Source organism: Heterodontus francisci, chromosome 36 (assembly GCF_036365525.1).
Source record: "Heterodontus francisci isolate sHetFra1 chromosome 36, sHetFra1.hap1, whole genome shotgun sequence".
In the NCBI taxonomy this organism is placed as follows: Eukaryota; Metazoa; Chordata; class Chondrichthyes; order Heterodontiformes; family Heterodontidae; genus Heterodontus; species Heterodontus francisci.
In genome coordinates, this window is record NC_090406.1 from 3,191,641 (window position 1) to 3,209,909 (window position 18,269).

The window sequence follows — 18,269 nt, forward strand, 5'->3', positions numbered from 1 at the left end:
GTGTGTGGGACCCATACCCCAGCGAGAGTCAGTGTGTGTGGGATCCGTATCCCAGTGAGAGTCAGTGTGTGTGGGTCTGTACCCCAGCGAGAGTCAGTGTGTGTGGGTCTGTACCCCAGTGAGAGTCAGTGTGTGTGGGATCCGTATCCCAGTGAGAGTCAGTGTGTGTGGGTCTGTACCTCAGTGAGAGTCAGTGTGTGTGGGATCCGTACCCCAGTGAGAGTCAGTGTGTGTGGGTCTGTACCCCAGTGAGAGTCAGTGTGTGTGGGATCCGTATCCCAGTGAGAGTCAGTGTGTGTGGGTCTGTACCCCAGTGAGAGTCAGTGTGTGTGTGATCCGTATCCCAGTGAGAGTCAGTGTGTGTGGGACCCGTATCCCAGTGAGAGTCAGTGTCATCTGGAGAGGAGGGGGCTAAATTTGAGGTACAAAATTGAATACATAACCAGGAACAACTGATTTGGAAGAGATAAAATACATTAATCCAGCGAAATATAACTTTAATAATAATGTTGTGAATTTTGTTTAAAAATATATTGAATGCAGAATACCCACTGACTGCCATGAGACTGCACCATGGTAAAGTCCAGTAAAGCTCAGAAAGGCCTTCGCTTTCTGCTGGGCTGCTTTCCTGTGTTCTACCAGCTTTATGTGAGCTTTGCTGACACAGCTTTCCAACACTGTCTAACCAAGCAACAGTGTCCTTTGTCTCGGAGTGAGAAATGGTGGCAGACTAATTACCAGTGCATTTGGCCTTCCTGAGGTCAAAACATGGCCCATCTCCTGATGGTTCAGCCTGGGTAAGAGATTCATCTTGTCTTTCTTGTCGCAAAATCATGACTTCCAAGTCACACACCATCCAGACCTGGACATATCAGACTACCTTCTCGTCGCTGGATCAAAATCTGAGAATGTCTGACCTAACATCATAGTGAGACTTTCATCACAATGGATAGGGAGCCGAGATTGACTGGAATTGTTCCAGGAACGAGGCACTTCAGTTACGTGGACAAATTGGAGAAGCTGGGATTGTTCTCCTTCGAGAAGAGGTTATGGGAAGATTTAATAGAGATGTTCAAAATCATGAGGGATTTTGTTACAGTAAATAAGGAGAAACTGTTTCCAGTGACAAGAGGGTCAATAACTAGAGGACACAGATTTGAAATAATTGGCAAAAGAAGCAGAGAGGGAGATGAGGAAACTTCCTTTACACAGTCAGTTGTTGTGATCTGGAACGCGCTGCCTGAAAGGGCGGTGGAAGCAGATTCAATAGTAACTTTCAAAAGGGAATTTGATAAATACCAGAAGAGGAAAAAAATGCCTTGGGATGTTTTATTTTGTTTAAAGGCTCAATGTAAATAAAAGTTGTTGTTGCTGGGTGAGAATCAGAAGCTCAGCCTGTGGCGATGCCCCCCACAGTTGAATGTCCCACCGACACCCACACATGAGGATTGGCTCCTGGGGACACGGTGCTGGAGGGCGGCAGGTGCCAATGGAACCAGTCCTCCAGCAGCAGCCTTTAGTCGGGGAGAATTCCACTCAACATTTACAGGGTATAATTCTTCAGCTCTGTTGTGTTTCTTTAGGAATTAAATAAAATGCATAGAATTGGAGAAATCCCGAAGCAGCAAAACCAAAACTTCCACGATGGGGAAACAAACCACCTCCAGCTGCCTGGAAACCCGACAGTTAAACTCCAGGTAAACTCCAGGCTTCTCTCTTGTCAATAGGCCTCACTTTATGACAGCTCTCCACTTTCCTGCCGCTGAATCACCCACACTGATTGGCTGTAACCAGGTCCACAGCCACTGATTGGCAGGTGGGATATCTCGAACATTCCTTGTTCCAGTCCTACTCAGGCCCCCTTCCCCAACTCTTTTTCCAGTACATTGATGACTGTATCCAAGCCGTTTCCTGCTCCCGCCCGAACTGGAAAACTTTATCAACTTTGCTTCTAATTTCCACCCTTCTCTCACCTTTACATGGTCTATCTCCGACACTTCCCTTCCCTTCCTCGACTTCTCTGTCTCCATCTCTGAGGATAGGCTGTCTACTAATATTCATTATAAGCCCACTGACTCCCACAGCAACCTCGACTACACTTCTTCACACCCTGCCTCCTGTAAGGACTCCATTCCATTCTCCCAGTTTCTCCGTCTCCGACGCATCTGCTCTGATGATGCTACCTTCCATGAAAGCCCTTCTGGTATGTCTTCCTTTTTCCTCACCTGAGGATTCCCCCCCACTGTGGTTGACAAGGCCCTCAACCATGTCCGGCCCATTTCCCGCACCTCTACCCTCACCCCTTTCCCTCCCTCCCAGAACTGTGACAGAGTTCCCCTTGTCCTCACTTTCCACCCTATCAGCCTCCATATCCAAAAGATCATCTTTCGCCATTTCCGCCACCTCCAGTGTGATGCCACTACCAAAGGCATCGTCCCCTCCCTTCCCCTGTCAGAATTCCGAAGGGATCGTTCCCTCCGCGACACCCTGGTCCACTCCTCCATTACCTCACCACCTCGTCCCCGTCCCATGGCACCTTCCCCTGCAATCGCAGGAGGTGTAAAACCTGCCCATTTACCTCCTCTCTCCTCACTATCCCAGGCCCCAAACACTCCTTTCAGGTGAAGCAGCGAATTACTCGTACTTCTTTCAATGTAGTATACTGTGTTCGCTGCTCACAATGTGGTCTCCTGTATCTTGGGGAGACCAAGCGCAGACTGGGTGACCGCTTTGCGGGACACCTCCACTCAGTCCGCAAGCAGGACCCTGAGCTTCCGGTTGCTCATTTCAACACTGCTCTCATGCTCACATCTGTGTCCTGGGATTGCTGCAGTGTTCCAGTGAACATCAACGCAAGCTCGAGGAACAGCATCTCATTTACCGATTAGGCACACTACAGCCTGCCGGACTGAACATTGAGTTCAATAATTTCAGGGCATGATGGGCCCCCCATTTTACATTTTAGTTATTTGTTTTCTTTTTGATGTGTTTATTTTATTTAAGTATGTTCAGTTTGTTTCTACTGTGCCTACCCACTGTTTTTTTCATGTTTGTGCTTTTGGCCAGGGCTGTTCATTATTCTGCCCATTAACACCCTCTCTGCACTAACACTCACCATTAACACACCCTTTGCCTTTGCTCCATGACCTGGTCAGTTATTCTCTGTGACCCACTGCCCTATCAACACCTTCCCTTTGGTTATCTTTTGCCCCAGTCCCACTTTATTTGCCTATTAAATTTGTAACCTTTGCCAGTTCTGATGAAGGGTCATTGATCTGAAACATTAACTCTGCTTCTCTCTCTGCCAGACCTGCTGAGTATTTCCAGCATTTCTTGTTTATATTATCCTCGCGGCCGCAGATTGGCTACAGCCGGGAGCATGACCTCTGATTGGCTATAGCCAGGCTCGTGGCCGTTGATTGGCTATAATCCAGTATTACGGTCACTGATTGGCTATCGCCTGGAGCGTTGCCCCTGATTGGCTCTAGCCAGTCTTGCAGTCGCTGACTGGCTATAGCCATTGTCGCGGCCAGTGATTGGCTGTAGCCGGGAACGTGGCCCCTGAATGGCTAGAGCCAGGCTTGCGGTCGCCGATTGGCTATAGCCGGGTGCGTGGCTGCTGATTGGCTATAGACAGGGACGTTTTCGCTGATTGGCTACAGCCAGTAACGCGGCCAGTGATTGGCTAGAGCCGGGAGCGTGGTTGCTCATTGGCTATATACAGCTTCGTGGCCGTTGATTGGGGAATCCAGCTGTCAATTAGGCGGGAGGCGGGGCCAACAGGGTCAGTTGCGACAGGGGCGCCGGAAGCCGAAAAAAAGCGGCAGAAAAAATGGTGAGAAAGAGAATGTGAGAGAGAGAAAGATAAAGGGTGGTGGAGAGAGGGGGTGGAGAGAGGGGGAGGGGGTGGTGGGGAGATGGGGAGGGGTGTTGGAGAGAGGGGGAGGGGTGGTTGGGAGAGGGGGTGGGGAGAGGGGGTGGGGAGGGGTGGTTGGGAGAGGGGAGATGGAGAGAGGGGGAGGGGTGGTTGGGAGAGGGGGAGGGGAGAGGGGGTGGGGAGGGGTGGTTGGGAGAGGGGGAGGAGATGGGGGTGGTGGATAGGGGAGATGGGGTGGGGGGAGGGGTGGTGGAGAGAGGGGGAGGGGTGGTTGGGAGAGGGGGAGGGGGTGGTTGGGAGAGGGGGTGGTTGGGAGAGGGGGAGAGGGGGTGGGGAGAGGGGAGAGGGGGGGGGAGATGGGGGTGGTGGAGAGAGGGGGTGGGGGTGGGGAGGGGTGTTGGAGAGAGGGGGGGGGGGGGGGGAGATGGGGGTGGTGGGGTGCGGGATGTGGTGTTCAGCCCCGCCATCCTATCTAATCCCACCTTCCAGCACCTGGTCCGTATCCTTGCAGGTTCCAGCACTTCAGGTCCAGGTAACCTTTCAATGAATTGAGGGTTTCTGCCTCCACCACCGATCCAGGCAGTTAATTAATACTGTTATAAGTGGAGGAACTTTGAAAGTGTAAGAGTAATGGGGCCGTGAATAGGAGAGTGGGATTAGACTGGGTTGGGGTATTGAAAGGTACAGGGAGTGAGGGGGAGAGTGGGATTAGACTGGGTGGGGTATTGAAAGGTACAGGGAGTGAGGGGGAGAGTGGGATTAGACTGGGTTGGGGTATTGAAAGGTACAGGGAGTGAGGGGGAGAGTGGGATTCGACTGGGTTGGGGTATTGAAAGGTACAGGGAGTGAGGGGGAGAGTGGGATTCGACTGGGTTGGGGTATTGAAAGGTACAGGGAGTGAGGGGGAGAGTGGGATTCGACTGGGTTGGGGTATTGAAAGGTACAGGGAGTGAGGGGGAGAGTGGGATTCGACTGGGTTGGGGTATTGAAAGGTACAGGGAGTGAGGGGGAGAGTGGGATTCGACTGGGTTGGGGTATTGAAAGGTACAGGGAGTGAGGGGGGGGGGAGTGGGATTAGACTGGGTGGGGTATTGAAGGTACAGGGAGTGAGGGGGGAGTGGGATTCGACTGGGTTGGGGTATTGAAAGGTACAGGGAGTGAGGGGGAGAGTGGGATTCAACTGGGTTGGGGTATTGAAAGGTACAGGGAGTGAGGGGGAGAGTGGGATTCGACTGGGTTGGGGTATTGAAAGGTACAGGGAGTGAGGGGGAGAGTGGGATTCGACTGGGTTGGGGTATTGAAAGGTACAGGGAGTGAGGGGGAGAGTGGGATTCGACTGGGTTGGGGTATTGAAAGGTACAGGGAGTGAGGGGGAGAGTGGGATTAGACTGGGTGGGGTATTGAAAGGTACAGGGAGTGAGGGGGAGAGTGGGATTCGACTGGGTTGGGGTATTGAAAGGTACAGGGAGTGAGGGGGAGAGTGGGATTCGACTGGGTTGGGGTATTGAAAGGTACAGGGAGTGAGCGGGGGGGGGAGTGGGATTAGACTGGGTGGGGTATTGAAGGTACAGGGAGTGAGGGGGAGAGTGGGATTTGACTGGGTGGGGTATTGAAAGGTACAGGGAGTGAGGGGGAGAGTGGGATTCGACTGGGTTGGGGTATTGAAAGGTACAGGGAGTGAGGGGGAGAGTGGGATTCGACTGGGTTGGGGTATTGAAAGGTACAGGGAGTGAGGGGGAGAGTGGGATTCGACTGGGTTGGGGTATTGAAAGGTACAGGGAGTGAGGGGGAGAGTGGGATTCGACTGGGTTGGGGTATTGAAAGGTACAGGGAGTGAGGGGGAGAGTGGGATTAGACTGGGTGGGGTATTGAAAGGTACAGGGAGTGAGGGGGAGAGTGGGATTCGACTGGGTTGGGGTATTGAAAGGTACAGGGAGTGAGGGGGAGAGTGGGATTCGACTGGGTTGGGGTATTGAAAGGTACAGGGAGTGAGGGGGAGAGTGGGATTCGACTGGGTTGGGGTATTGAAAGGTACAGGGAGTGAGGGGGAGAGTGGGATTCGACTGGGTTGGGGTATTGAAAGGCACAGGGAGTGAGGGGGAGAGTGGGATTCGACTGGGTTGGGGTATTGAAAGGTACAGGGAGTGAGGGGGGGGGGGGAGTGGGATTAGACTGGGTGGGGTATTGAAAGGTACAGGGGGTGGGATTTGACTGGTGCCATCAGGAGGGGAGAAAGCTGCTTTATATAAATACACACAGAGTGGTGAGATGTCTGATTTATTGAATGTATTGTTATGGGTTGAGGGGCATTGTGTGTTGGCCAGAGAGAGAGATCTCTCACACCCCTCCTCGACCTCTGATGCAAACCAAACGAAGCTGCTGCACTTAGTGGGAGATAATGTGCTTTACCTGGTGGAGAAACTAGAAGTAACTGGTTTGCCTGCTTTTCAGAATTTGCTGGTGGCGGTGCCTCAGTTCCAGAACTTTCAGTGATGATTGAAACTTTCTTCCTAAATTTAATTTTTTTTTCTTTATTTCAGCTTCCCCTCTCGTTACTGAAGACTGCACAGAATCATCCAATGGTGAGTCGGATTGAAGGAGTGTCTGCATTAACGGGTATTGATTAGTCTGGGTGGAGTTTTGTCTGACATCTGCTGCTCGGGTGGGCGGAAGGCAGCCAATCTTATGGTAAAATGCCTCCCCCCGCCCTGTGACCCTGCCCCCACCCCCAATCTCTGCCTGGGTGCTGCTCCCCAGCATTGATTGAGGGCCACCCTGAGCCATGCAGTTGTTGCTTCCTGATATATTTACAACACCGCACCATCTCCAAACCCACGGTGGTGGTCAGACCTCATCAGCAGTTGGCCTCGGAGCTGAGTGAGGCCAGGGACACAATTCAGCTGAGCCTGTGGGGCTGAAGTCCGTACCCTGGCAGGATAGATTGTTGCAGAATACCCGATATGAGGAATGCTTCCCGGCTGCTTTCTGACCCTAATCAGCAAGGTCCCGATGTTAAACTCAGCAGTACCAAACTGAGAAACTCTCTCCCTTTAATAAACTGTGTTTGTGTTTGACAGCTTGTGGAGTTGAAGAATGGAGAGACATACAACGGTCATCTAGTCAGCTGTGACAACTGGATGAATATCAACTTGCGAGAGGTCATTTGTACATCCAGGGTATGTGGCTGTCGTTCAGGGTGACAGTGGTTGTGTAAACCTTCACTGAACAGTTTGAATATAAAAACACATAGGACAAATCCAAATTGAACATAAATACTTTATTTAAAGAGAGCGGTTTTAAGGAGACATCGTGACAGAAGGAGAGGTACTGAAACAGAGTTACACAAAAAGCAGTGGCAATCTGGAACGCACTCCAAGCTAAAACTGAGGCTGCGGGTGAATCTAAGATTTCAAAACTGGCGCTGATAGATTTTTGTTGGGTAAAGGTATTGAGGAACCAAGGCAGGGAAATGGAGTTAAAATACGGATCAGCCAAGATCTAACTGAATGGCAAGACAGGATCAAGGAGGTTAATGGCCTCCTCCTGTTGCTATGTTGCAAAGGAAAGCGTGAGAGAAAACCAGCACTGATTGTCAGAAGAAAGAGGATGGTTTATAAAATGCCTGCCCTGTCATTGAAACACCTCAAACACAATGAATTACCTTTGGGATGAAGTGACTGTTAACTCGACAGTCACTCGATGTCACCAACATCTTTCAAACAGCAGCCTCCATGTAGTGATTGACATGTGAATCAGTACTACTGTTATACAGGCTACTGTTTATAAAGTAACAGGTCAGAGAGATTATTCACATTTCCTGATTTTGCACCGTTCCATTCAATCTTTTGCTGTGAATCTCTCACAGGTTTAGTGGTAAAGGAAATATTGGCCCACTGTTCATGGAGATGCAGTGAGGAAATAAGCAGCTCGAGGTTGACAGAGAAACCAGGTGGTCACTCCCTTAAACTTGCAGGACTGATTGTTTGAAAATAAACACTCCTGTGTAAAATATCACCCTGTGGTTTGGATTGCACAGTGCAATGTCACTGAAATTAGTCTTGCACAAAGGCCTCTTCAACCCGTGTGAGATCTTTCTGAGCAGGATTTGTATTACACAGTGTTTACAGCACAGAAACAGGGATTCTGCCCAGCAGGTCCCTGCTGGTGTTCATGCTCCTCCCAACCTACTTCATCTCACCCTATCAGCATATTCCTCTATTCCTTTCTTCCTCATTTGTTTTCCAGCTTTCCTTTAAATTCATCTGTGCTGTTTGCCTCAGCTACTCCCTGTGGAAGCAAGTTCCACATTCTCACCACACTCTGGGTAAGGACGTTTCGCCTGAATTTCTGATTGAATATATTAGTGACTGTCTTATATTTATGACTCTAGCTTTGGACTCGCCCACAAGTGGAAACATCTTCATGACGTCTACCCTATGAACCCCCTTCATTATTTTAAAGACTCCCAGTTACAGTGTCTAGTTTCCTGACCAGAGCTCTCTAGGCATTGTGCCAAGTTTCCACCTCTTCACTTTAGTGAGGAACCTGCGCGGCCCCGGGATCTCTCCCCTCCTGCGCGGCCCCGGGACCTCTCCCCTCCTGCGCGGCCCCGGGATCTCTCCCCTCCTGCGTGGTATATTCTGGAGGTTGTATTTCCAGTGTCTTGTTAAAGCTGAGCTGTTCAGCAATTATTTTGTGGCTTGTGTTTTCCATGAGCTCTTTTACTGGAACCCTGTTCATATCGCTTGCTGCGTAGGTTTATCTGCCTCCTACCCAAAACCTTTGGATGTGTGAACCGGGACAGAAATCAATCATAGAAATTGCAACCCATCATGGCTGCACTGCTCACTGCTAGCTACATGCCAGAGTTCTTTAATGCTATTACCCTGTGCTGTTTAATTACAGAATCTTATAGCAGAGGAGGCCATTCAGCCCATTGTTCCAGTACCTACCCTTTGAAAGAGCTATCCAATTAGAAACATTCCTGCTCTTTCCCCATAATCCTGCAAATTTTTCCTTTTCAAGTATTTATCCAATTTACTATTGAATCTGGCAGATCCCAACACACTGCATAATTTTTTAAAAAATTCTCCATCTTGTTTCTGGTTCTTTTGCCAGCTTCGTTTCTCTGGCTCCGTGGATGTTTGGAACAATCTAATAACCCAGCACTAAGAAATCTCTCCTAATGCTGACATTTTCCTGACTAGCTGACAAATGCAAGAGCATAACACCCAGTTCAGGACTCTGCAAGGCACCAAAAAGCCACTGACAAATGTACAACATTTCTGTCTCCCCCACCCTGATGTTCTTACTCATTCTTTTCCCCCACCCTACCCCCCTCCCACAATGGTGGCACATCACACCTACCCAAATGCAGGGGGCTTAATCCTGCTGCTCTCGCATGCGTTTAGGTCTTCAGAAGAAGGAATTTTCCTCCACACAAGATCAGGTGGCAGGTTGTTCATCCTTGCCCGTCTTAGACCAAAGTACGGAAGGTCCTCATCAGGGAACTCCTCTTTGCTGACGATGCTGCATTAACATCTCACACTGAAGAGTGTCTGCAGAGACTCATTGACAGGATTGCAGGCTGCCTGCAACGGTTTTGGCCTAACCATCAGCCTCAAGAAAACGAACATCATGGGACAGGACGTCAGAAATGCTCCATCCATCAATATCGGCGACCACACTCTGGAAGTGGTTCAAGAGTTCACCTACCAAGGCTCAACTATCACCAGTAACCTGTCTCTGCAGAAATCAACAAGCGCATGGGAAAGGCTTCCACTGCTATGTCCAGACTGGCAAAGAGAGTGTGGGAAAATGGCGCACTGACACGGAACACAAAAGTCCGAGTGTATCAAGCCTGTGTCCTCAGTACCTTGCTCTACGGCAGCGAGGCCTGGACAATGTATGTCAGCCAAGAGCGACGTCTCAGTTCATTCCATCTTCGCTGTCCCCGGAGAATCCTTGGCATCAGGTGGCAGGACCGTATTTCCAACACAGAAGTCCTCGAGGCAGCCAACATCCCCAGCATATACAGCCTACTTAGCCGGCGGCGCCTGAGATGGCTTGGCCATGTGAGCCGCATAGAAGATGGCAGGATCCCCAAGGACACATTGTACAGTGAGCTTGTCACTGGTATCAGACCCACCGGCCGTCCATGTCTCCGCTTTAAAGACTTCTGCGAATGTGACATGAAGTCCTGTGACATTGATCACAAGTCGTGGGAGTCAGTTGCCAGCGATCGCCAGAGCTGGCGGGTAGCCATAAAGGCGGGGCTAAAGTGTGGCGAGTCGAAGAGACTTAGCAGTTGGCAGGAAAATAGACAGAATCGCAAGGGGAGAGCCAACTGTGTAACAGCCCCGACAAACAAATGTTTCTGCAGCACCTGTGGAAGAGTCTGTCACTCTAGATTTGGCCTTTATAGCCACTCCAGGCGCTGCTCCACACACCACTGACCACCTCCAGGCACTTGCCCATTGTCTCTCGAGACAAGGAGGCCAAAGAAGAAGAATCCCACGCCAGGCCCAAAGTCTTACTGACCACCAAAAGTGCACAGCAGCACTTGTACAAGAGCTCATCCAGTAAAACCATGCACCCCACCAACATCCTGTTGCTTGACAGCTGATCCATGACGGCATTGGCTTTGCAAGATTATCCGGAGCTGAGGGGAAGATCCCTAACTGCAGCCTCTGATCAATGCCTCCAGCATTGATCCAGGTGGGTGGGGCCTCGTCTTGTATGGATTGTGAAGAAAGGCCACTTGGGTGAAGTGTGAGATCTGCCAGTAACTGGAACCGTGTCTCACCTGAAACCAGCACCTGCTTGCTGGCTCAGCTACTGTGAGAATGAGATCAAGAGGGCGGCGCAGTGGTTAGCACCGCAGCCTCACAGCTCCAGGGACCCGGGTTCGATTCCGGGTACTGCCTGTGTGGAGTTTGCAAGTTCTCCCTGTGTCTGCGTGGGTTTTCTCCGGGTGCTCCGGTTTCCTCCCACAAGCCAAAAGACTTGCAGGTTGATAGGTAAATTGGCCATTATAAATTGTCACTAGTATAGGTAGGTGGTAGGGAAATATAGGGACAGGTGGGGATGTTTGGTAGGAATATGGGATTAGTGTAGGATTAGTATAAATGGGTGGTTGATGTTCGGCACAGACTCGGTGGGCCGGAGGGCCTGTTTCAGTGCTGTATATCTAATCTAATCTAATCTAACTCCCTGAACCTGTGGCAAGTCAGATTGTGCTTTTTTCAAGGTGTTATCTCCAGTGTAGTCACTGGGTGGCAGCAGAGGCACCACTCAGGCCATAGGGACCGACAGCCACACTCTTTGTGACTCTGTACTAATATCCTGCATTGCAACAGTGGCTGCATGTCACTAGTTCATCGTTGGCTTTAAAACTCTGTCCTGAAATCAAGAGAGGTGTAATAGAAAAGAAAAGAAATTCATTTTTCAATTTTTCAAATGAATTTCTTTCCCCACAAAAAGTCCCTGTATAACACTGGGGTACAGTACTGGTGGATACAGGTCTGTCACTGTATAACACTGGGGTACAGTACTGGTGGATACAGGTCTGTCACTGTATAACACTGGGGTACAGTACTGGTGGGGACAGGTCTGTCACTGTATGACATTGGGGTACAGTACTGGTGGGGACAGGTCTGTCACTGTATGACATTGGGGTACAGTACTGGTGGGGACAGGTCTGTCACTATGACATTGGGGTACAGTACTGGTGGGGACGGGTCTGTCACTGTATAACACTGGGGTACAGTACTGGTGGGGACAGGTCTGTCACTGTATGACATTGGGGTACAGTACTGGTGGGGACGGGTCTGTCACTGTATAACACTGGGGTACAGTACTGGTGGGGACAGGTCTGTCACTGTATAACACTGGGGTACAGTACTGGTGCGGACAGGTCTGTCACTGCATAACACTGGGGTACAGTACTGGTGGGGACAGGTCTGTCACTGCATAACACTGGGGTACAGTACTGGTGGGGACAGGTCTGTCACTGCATAACACTGGGGTACAGTACTGGTGGGGACAGGTCTGTCACTGTATCACACTGGGGTACAGTACTGGTGGGTACAGGTCTGTCACTGTATAACACTGGGGTACAGTACTGGTGGGTGGGTTGCTGGCATGGAAATAATTTGTGGAGTTGTATTAAGAGCTCCAGCTGGGTAGTCAATTGCATTTTGTTATTTACCTCTATTAAGTATGAATTTTTTTCTAAGATGCATTCGTACCGACACACAGAGCACTGTGCGTCTGCTTTTTTGATGTAGATCCTTGTTGCAGTTGGTCATGTTACAGGTTTGTTCTTGGGTGGGGGGGGAGAGTTGGAAGTTCCTGCGTTGGTGTTGGAGGTTAGCACTCTGACTGGATGCATCAAATCCCTTTAATTGAGAGGAATACTGTTACCAGAGCTGTCTGTGTGTTTGATCTGTGTCTCTGTTTTGCAGGACGGGGACAAGTTCTGGAAGATGCCTGAATGTTACATTCGTGGTAGTACCATCAAGTACCTCCGCATCCCAGATGAAATCATTGACATGGTGAAAGAGGAGGTGGTGTCAAAGGGCAGAGGTCGTGGTGGCATCCAGCAACAGAAGCAGCAGCAACAACAGAAGGGTCGGGGTGCAGCTGGTGGTGCTGGGAGAGGTATTGCTTGTCTCTGGATTGACCTGTGACTGAAGTGTGGGCATCATGGGGTGCTCTCCGGTTCGCTTCCCTTCTCATGTCCAGCTCGCCAACCGGCTCTTAAAAGATGATTATTACACCCTGAATCCTTTGTCCCCTTTCTCCACGACAAGCACAACAGCTAACTGGCTAAATGCCCACGCTGCCTGTGTTTGTCTGCGTTCAACTAACAGACAGAATATTGACTAGAGTTTCTGCTCTCAATTCCTGGATTTGGTGGGAGAGAGATTCCCGCTCCCGCATCCTGGATTTGGTGGGGGTGGGGATTCTTGCTCCCAAATCTGGGATTGGGGGTGAGGGGGAAGGGCCCTGTTCCCAAATCCTGGATTGTTGGGGGAGTGGTTCCCATTCTCAAATCTAGGATTTGGCAGGGGAGGAGGGGGGGGTGGTGGTGGTGGGGGTCCTGATCCTGAATCCATATCTGGGGGCTCCAAGTAAAAAAGGAAGACTTGAGTTTCTGTAGCTTCACAACTTAAGGCCGTTCCAAAGGGTTTTACAGCAAATGAGGTACTTTTTGAAGTGTAGTCACTGTATTAATGTAAGAAATGCAGCAGCCAATATGCGCACAGCAAGCTCCTGCAAACCGCAATGTGATCATGACCAAATAATCTGTTTAGTGATGTGCATTGAGTATAAATATTGGCCGGGACAGTGGGGGGAACTCCCCTGCTTTTCTTTGAGATAGTGCCATGTGGTCTTTTACATCCAGCCAAGCAGGCAGACGGGGCTTCAGCTTAATGTCTCATTCGATAGATGATCCCTCTGATAGGGCGGCACTCCCTCAGCACGGGTCAGTGCAATGTCAGCCCAAATTATGGACTCAAGTCTCTAGAATGGGGCTTGAACCCACGACCTTCTAACTCAGGTACCTGCTGCTGTTGGAAGTGTGTGGTGAATGTTGAATGAGATCTGCTGTTCAGATTTGAGTGAAGAGCTTCCTCAGGGCGAGCCGGTACCCGGCAGAGCCGTTGTCCCAACAGAAACTGTATCTTCAGTGTGGGGGAGGATGGAGCAACGATCTAAGATTTTGGAGTTACTGCCGTGAAGTGTCGGTATAACCAAGTGTTGCTTCCTTTTGGCAGGTGTGTTTGGTGGGCGTGGACGCGGAGTGACCGGAGCTGTTAGAGGGCAAGAGAAGAAGCCAGGAAAATTATCTGGAGTGAAGAAGCCGTGAAAGGACTAGAGTGCTGTGTGTGAGTGTGTATGTTTGTGTATCCGTGTGCCTGCTATATTCCGACAGTCTTTGTTTTCTGTACAGATCGTGTAAATGACTCACTGGTCCACTTATCGGGATTAGTTACAGGGGTTTTGTAAATTATAAATAAATATTGTCGGAGAAAAATGTAACAAAAATCATGATTTACCAGCAATTCTTAAATGATCATTTTAAAGTTGAAGGTCCAGGGAAGTAATTGCCGTGAGATGGGAGGGATTGAGTTCAGTGGCTGTGTCCACGATTTGGAAGGTCGGTTTTTGGGTCAGGGTACTCTTCTCCCCTCCTTCATACCCTGGTCAATGGCAGAGGCCGTGACATTGTCCACCTGATCTGTGCCGAGTGATGTGGGGGAGGCCGCTTTCTATCCCAGTGCGTGGGTGGCCCTCCCGAAGTGTTAGTCCTGCAGTAAACGTTTCACTGCTTTGTTATTACAGCCTCTCCCACGGATCAGACAGCACTCCACCCACTGTCACCATCTACGTTCTGTTTATTCAAGAGAATTTTAGACGGGTGCAGCTGCCAGACCGTGATTCATCTGGGTGTGTTGTGTTCATCCTCCAGTGATGTGAAAGATATCTGCATTGGGCTGATGCACTGCTTTGCACTGAAGGCAGGAGTCTGCATTCCAGAGCCCCTCGGGAGTGAGTCTGTGAATCTGATCAGCTGCCCGGGGCAGTAACACGCTCTTACAAATCTTACCGAGCCCAGTGTCTTTTCTTAGACATAACAGCCCTGCTTGCTCAATGCTGTATTGTGGGTCGTGGTGCCACTTTCTGATGATCAATTAGTCTTTACCAGCACCTCCCCTCCCCGCCCCCCCCCCCCCCCCCCCCATTCCCTCCCCAGAAAAGTTATCATGGGCAGGTGGGGATAGGGGTTGAAATACAGAGAGGGCAGGGGTTGGGAAGGGTACAGGATCCAGAAATGGCAGGGGGTGGGGTGTTTCCTGATCAGGGGGTGGGAATCTGGATCTGGTAATGGTGGTGGGAGGGGAATCTGGATCAGGTGACTGGATGTTTGGTCACTGACAGGTCACCTGCAGGCTGTATCAGTGGATTCTGATGTTGCTGGGATGATTTTTTTTGTGTGCAGTCACTCCTATCTCCCAGTTTTGGTGTCTCCTGTGGATTCTGTGCGTATCAGCAATTGTCACAATCCCAGCTCATTCCCCTCCCCCCTGCCTCCTGTAGAAATACTCTGATTGTCTACTCCACTATATCTCTCCCTCATTAGTCACAAGTTGTGAAAGTCCTGTCCCGGGGGGGTATTCTATCACAAAGCCATCACAACCAACTGGCAAGTTCTATAACAGCTGCCTTTTATGCTCTGTTGGTGTTTGATTTACAATACCCTGGTCTTGCCCCACATTTTGTGTACCTAAAACACTGAGCTGAGCAAAGAGAAACCCTCAGACAGTGACTTCATTGCTGGTTAAATATTTTTGTAATACCAGCAGAGTGCTGTGCTCTGATGGAGCAGTTTGCATCTGGGAGTTTTGCGGTTTGCTGACTTTTATAATAAGCTGTCAAAATGTGATCCTTTTAAGTGTTTTCAACAAGATGAAAGGAATGGGAAATGTTGGGAATCTGAAATATAGCCCAAGAATGGAGGGAATTCAGATCAGACGGAGCTCAGTCGCTGAGTGACTTGCTGTGTATCTGCGGTACCACGTTGATCTCAGACTGTGGATGTGAACAGTATTCCTGGGATTGTCCTCACTTAAGTAGGTTATTTTTAACGTGCTTTTCTCATGCTACTTCATACCAAAACCTGCAGCCAGACATCTCTTTGTGTGTCTGTATTGTACAAGGTTTCACCACATGTACAAATCCTGTTTTCATTGTTCTATCTAATCCACCCACTAGAGGAGAAACTGGCACTGGGTGCGGTTCCTGGAACAGACTCACTCAACTCAGGCACACAACATATCACCAAACCAACAGGATAAGGTAGATCTCGTTGAGTGATAGACTTAGATCCTCATTGTGTGTCCGCAGTGGGGTGCGTGGGAGACACTGTCCCATGGAAGATTAGACCTAATGCAGCCTCTGCAACAAGTCTACTCTAATTCAGAGGCAAGGAGCTCTGGCCGAGCCCAGGATGGACTGAGCTGCCTGGTGGAAAGCCTTCCCTGTCCTGCAATCTGTCCCATTTCACCCTCTGGTTGCCATGCAGGACAGTGCCTGTAATGGAGGCATGAGCCCCACTGCAGCTGCAGAAGGAAGTGCACGTTCTCTACTGCTGGGGTGGATGGCTCTCGCTAGTTAGACCCCAACAACACACATGGGGGGGGGGGGTCCCCACAGTCTGGGACCTGCTGTGCTGCACCGATCATCATTGGATTTGGGACAGTACAGACTGTCTTGAGAGGGGCAGAGAGCCCAGGAAATCGAGGATGCTTGTGACAGACCTGTCCACACCAATACTGCACCTCAGTGTTCTACAGTGACAGACCTGTCCCCACCAGTACTGTACCCCAGTGTTCGACAGTGACAGACCTGTCCCCACCAGTACTGTACCCCAGTGTTCTACAGTGACAGACCTGTCCCCACCAGTACTGCACCCCAGTGTTCTACAGTGACAGACCTGCACCCACCAGTACTGTACCCCAGTGTTCTACAGTGACAGACCTGCACCCACCAGTACTGTACCCCAGTGTTCCACAGTGACAGACCTGCACCCACCAGTACTGTACCCCAGTGTTCTACAATGACAGTCCTGCCCCCACCAGTACTGTACCCCAGTGTTATACAGTGATAGACCTGTCCCCACCAGTACTGTACCCCAGTGTTATACAGTGATAGACCTGTCCCCACCAGTACTGTACCAGTGTTATACAGTGATAGACCTGTCCCCACCAGTACTGTGCCAGTGTTATACAGTGATAGACCTGTCCCCACCAGTACTGTGCCAGTGTTATACAGTGACAGACACGTCCCCACCAGGACTGTACCCGTGTTATACAGTGACAGACACGTCCCCACCAGTACTGTACCCGTTATACAGTGACAGACGCGTCCCCACCAGTACTGTACCCGTTATACAGTGACAGACGCGTCCCCACCAGTACTGTACCCGTTATACAGTGACAGACGCGTCCCCACCAGTACTGTACCCGTTATACAGTGACAGACGCGTCCCCACCAGTACTGTACCCGTTATACAGTGACAGACGCGTCCCCACCAGTACTGTACCCGTTATACAGTGACAGACGCGTCCCCACCAGTACTGTACCCGTGTTACACAGTGACAGACGCGTCCCCACCAGTACTGTACCCGTGTTACACAGTGACAGACGCGTCCCCACCAGTACTGTACCCGTGTTACACAGTGACAGACGCGTCCCCACCAGTACTGTACCCGTGTTACACAGTGACAGACGCGTCCCCACCAGTACTGTACCCGTGTTACACAGTGACAGACGCGTCCCCACCAGTACTGTACCCGTGTTACACAGTGACAGACGCGTCCCCACCAGTACTGTACCCGTGTTACACAGTGACAGACGCGTCCCCACCAGTACTGTACCCGTGTTACACAGTGACAGACGCGTCCCCACCAGTACTGTACCCGTGTTACACAGTGACAGACGCGTCCCCACCAGTACTGTACCCGTGTTACACAGTGACAGACGCGTCCCCACCAGTACTGTACCCGTGTTACACAGTGACAGACGCGTCCCCACCAGTACTGTACCCGTGTTACACAGTGACAGACGCGTCCCCACCAGTACTGTACCCGTGTTACACAGTGACAGACGCGTCCCCACCAGTACTGTACCCGTGTTACACAGTGACAGACGCGTCCCCACCAGTACTGTACCCGTGTTACACAGTGACAGACGCGTCCCCACCAGTACTGTACCCGTGTTACACAGTGACAGACGCGTCCCCACCAGTACTGTACCCGTGTTACACAGTGACAGACGCGTCCCCACCAGTACTGTACCCGTGTTACACAGTGACAGACGCGTCCCCACCAGTACTGTACCCGTGTTACACAGTGACAGACGCGTCCCCACCAGTACTGTACCCGTGTTACACAGTGACAGACGCGTCCCCACCAGTACTGTACCCGTGTTACACAGTGACAGACGCGTCCCCACCAGTACTGTACCCGTGTTACACAGTGACAGACGCGTCCCCACCAGTACTGTACCCGTGTTACACAGTGACAGACGCGTCCCCACCAGTACTGTACCCGTGTTACACAGTGACAGACGCGTCCCCACCAGTACTGTACCCGTGTTACACAGTGACAGACGCGTCCCCACCAGTACTGTACCCGTGTTACACAGTGACAGACGCGTCCCCACCAGTACTGTACCCGTGTTACACAGTGACAGACGCGTCCCCACCAGTACTGTACCCGTGTTACACAGTGACAGACGCGTCCCCACCAGTACTGTACCCGTGTTACACAGTGACAGACGCGTCCCCACCAGTACTGTACCCGTGTTACACAGTGACAGACGC

At 50.6% G+C, this 18,269-nt stretch overlaps 1 protein-coding gene across 2 annotated transcripts; it reads left to right on the top strand.

The window, feature by feature from the left end:
• The first annotated feature begins 3,751 nt into the window (after nt 1-3,751).
• On the top strand, nt 3,752-13,930 carry lsm4 (LSM4 homolog, U6 small nuclear RNA and mRNA degradation associated). Of its 2 annotated transcripts, none has more exons than XM_068015973.1 (5): nt 3,752-3,835; nt 6,418-6,459; nt 6,955-7,053; nt 12,343-12,538; nt 13,660-13,930. In XM_068015973.1, exons 1-5 carry the CDS (start codon nt 3,833-3,835, stop codon nt 13,749-13,751), a joined length of 432 nt encoding a protein of 143 aa, XP_067872074.1. In that variant the 5' UTR covers nt 3,752-3,832; the 3' UTR covers nt 13,752-13,930. The 2 variants fall into 2 exon arrangements, with proteins under 2 accessions (XP_067872074.1, XP_067872075.1); XM_068015974.1 differs by lacking the exon at nt 3,752-3,835 and adding an exon at nt 4,368-4,409.
• The last annotated feature ends 4,339 nt before the right edge of the window (nt 13,931-18,269 follow it).

What these genes read in the sequence shown, in the direction of transcription:
- lsm4 (XM_068015973.1), top strand. An exon ending in CTGCACAGAATCATCCAATG is followed by an intron (nt 6,460 to 6,954) that starts GTGAGTCGGATT and finishes TGTGTTTGACAG; the next exon opens with CTTGTGGAGTTGAAGAATGG. An exon ending in AGCTGGTGGTGCTGGGAGAG is followed by an intron (nt 12,539 to 13,659) that starts GTATTGCTTGTC and finishes TCCTTTTGGCAG; the next exon opens with GTGTGTTTGGTGGGCGTGGA.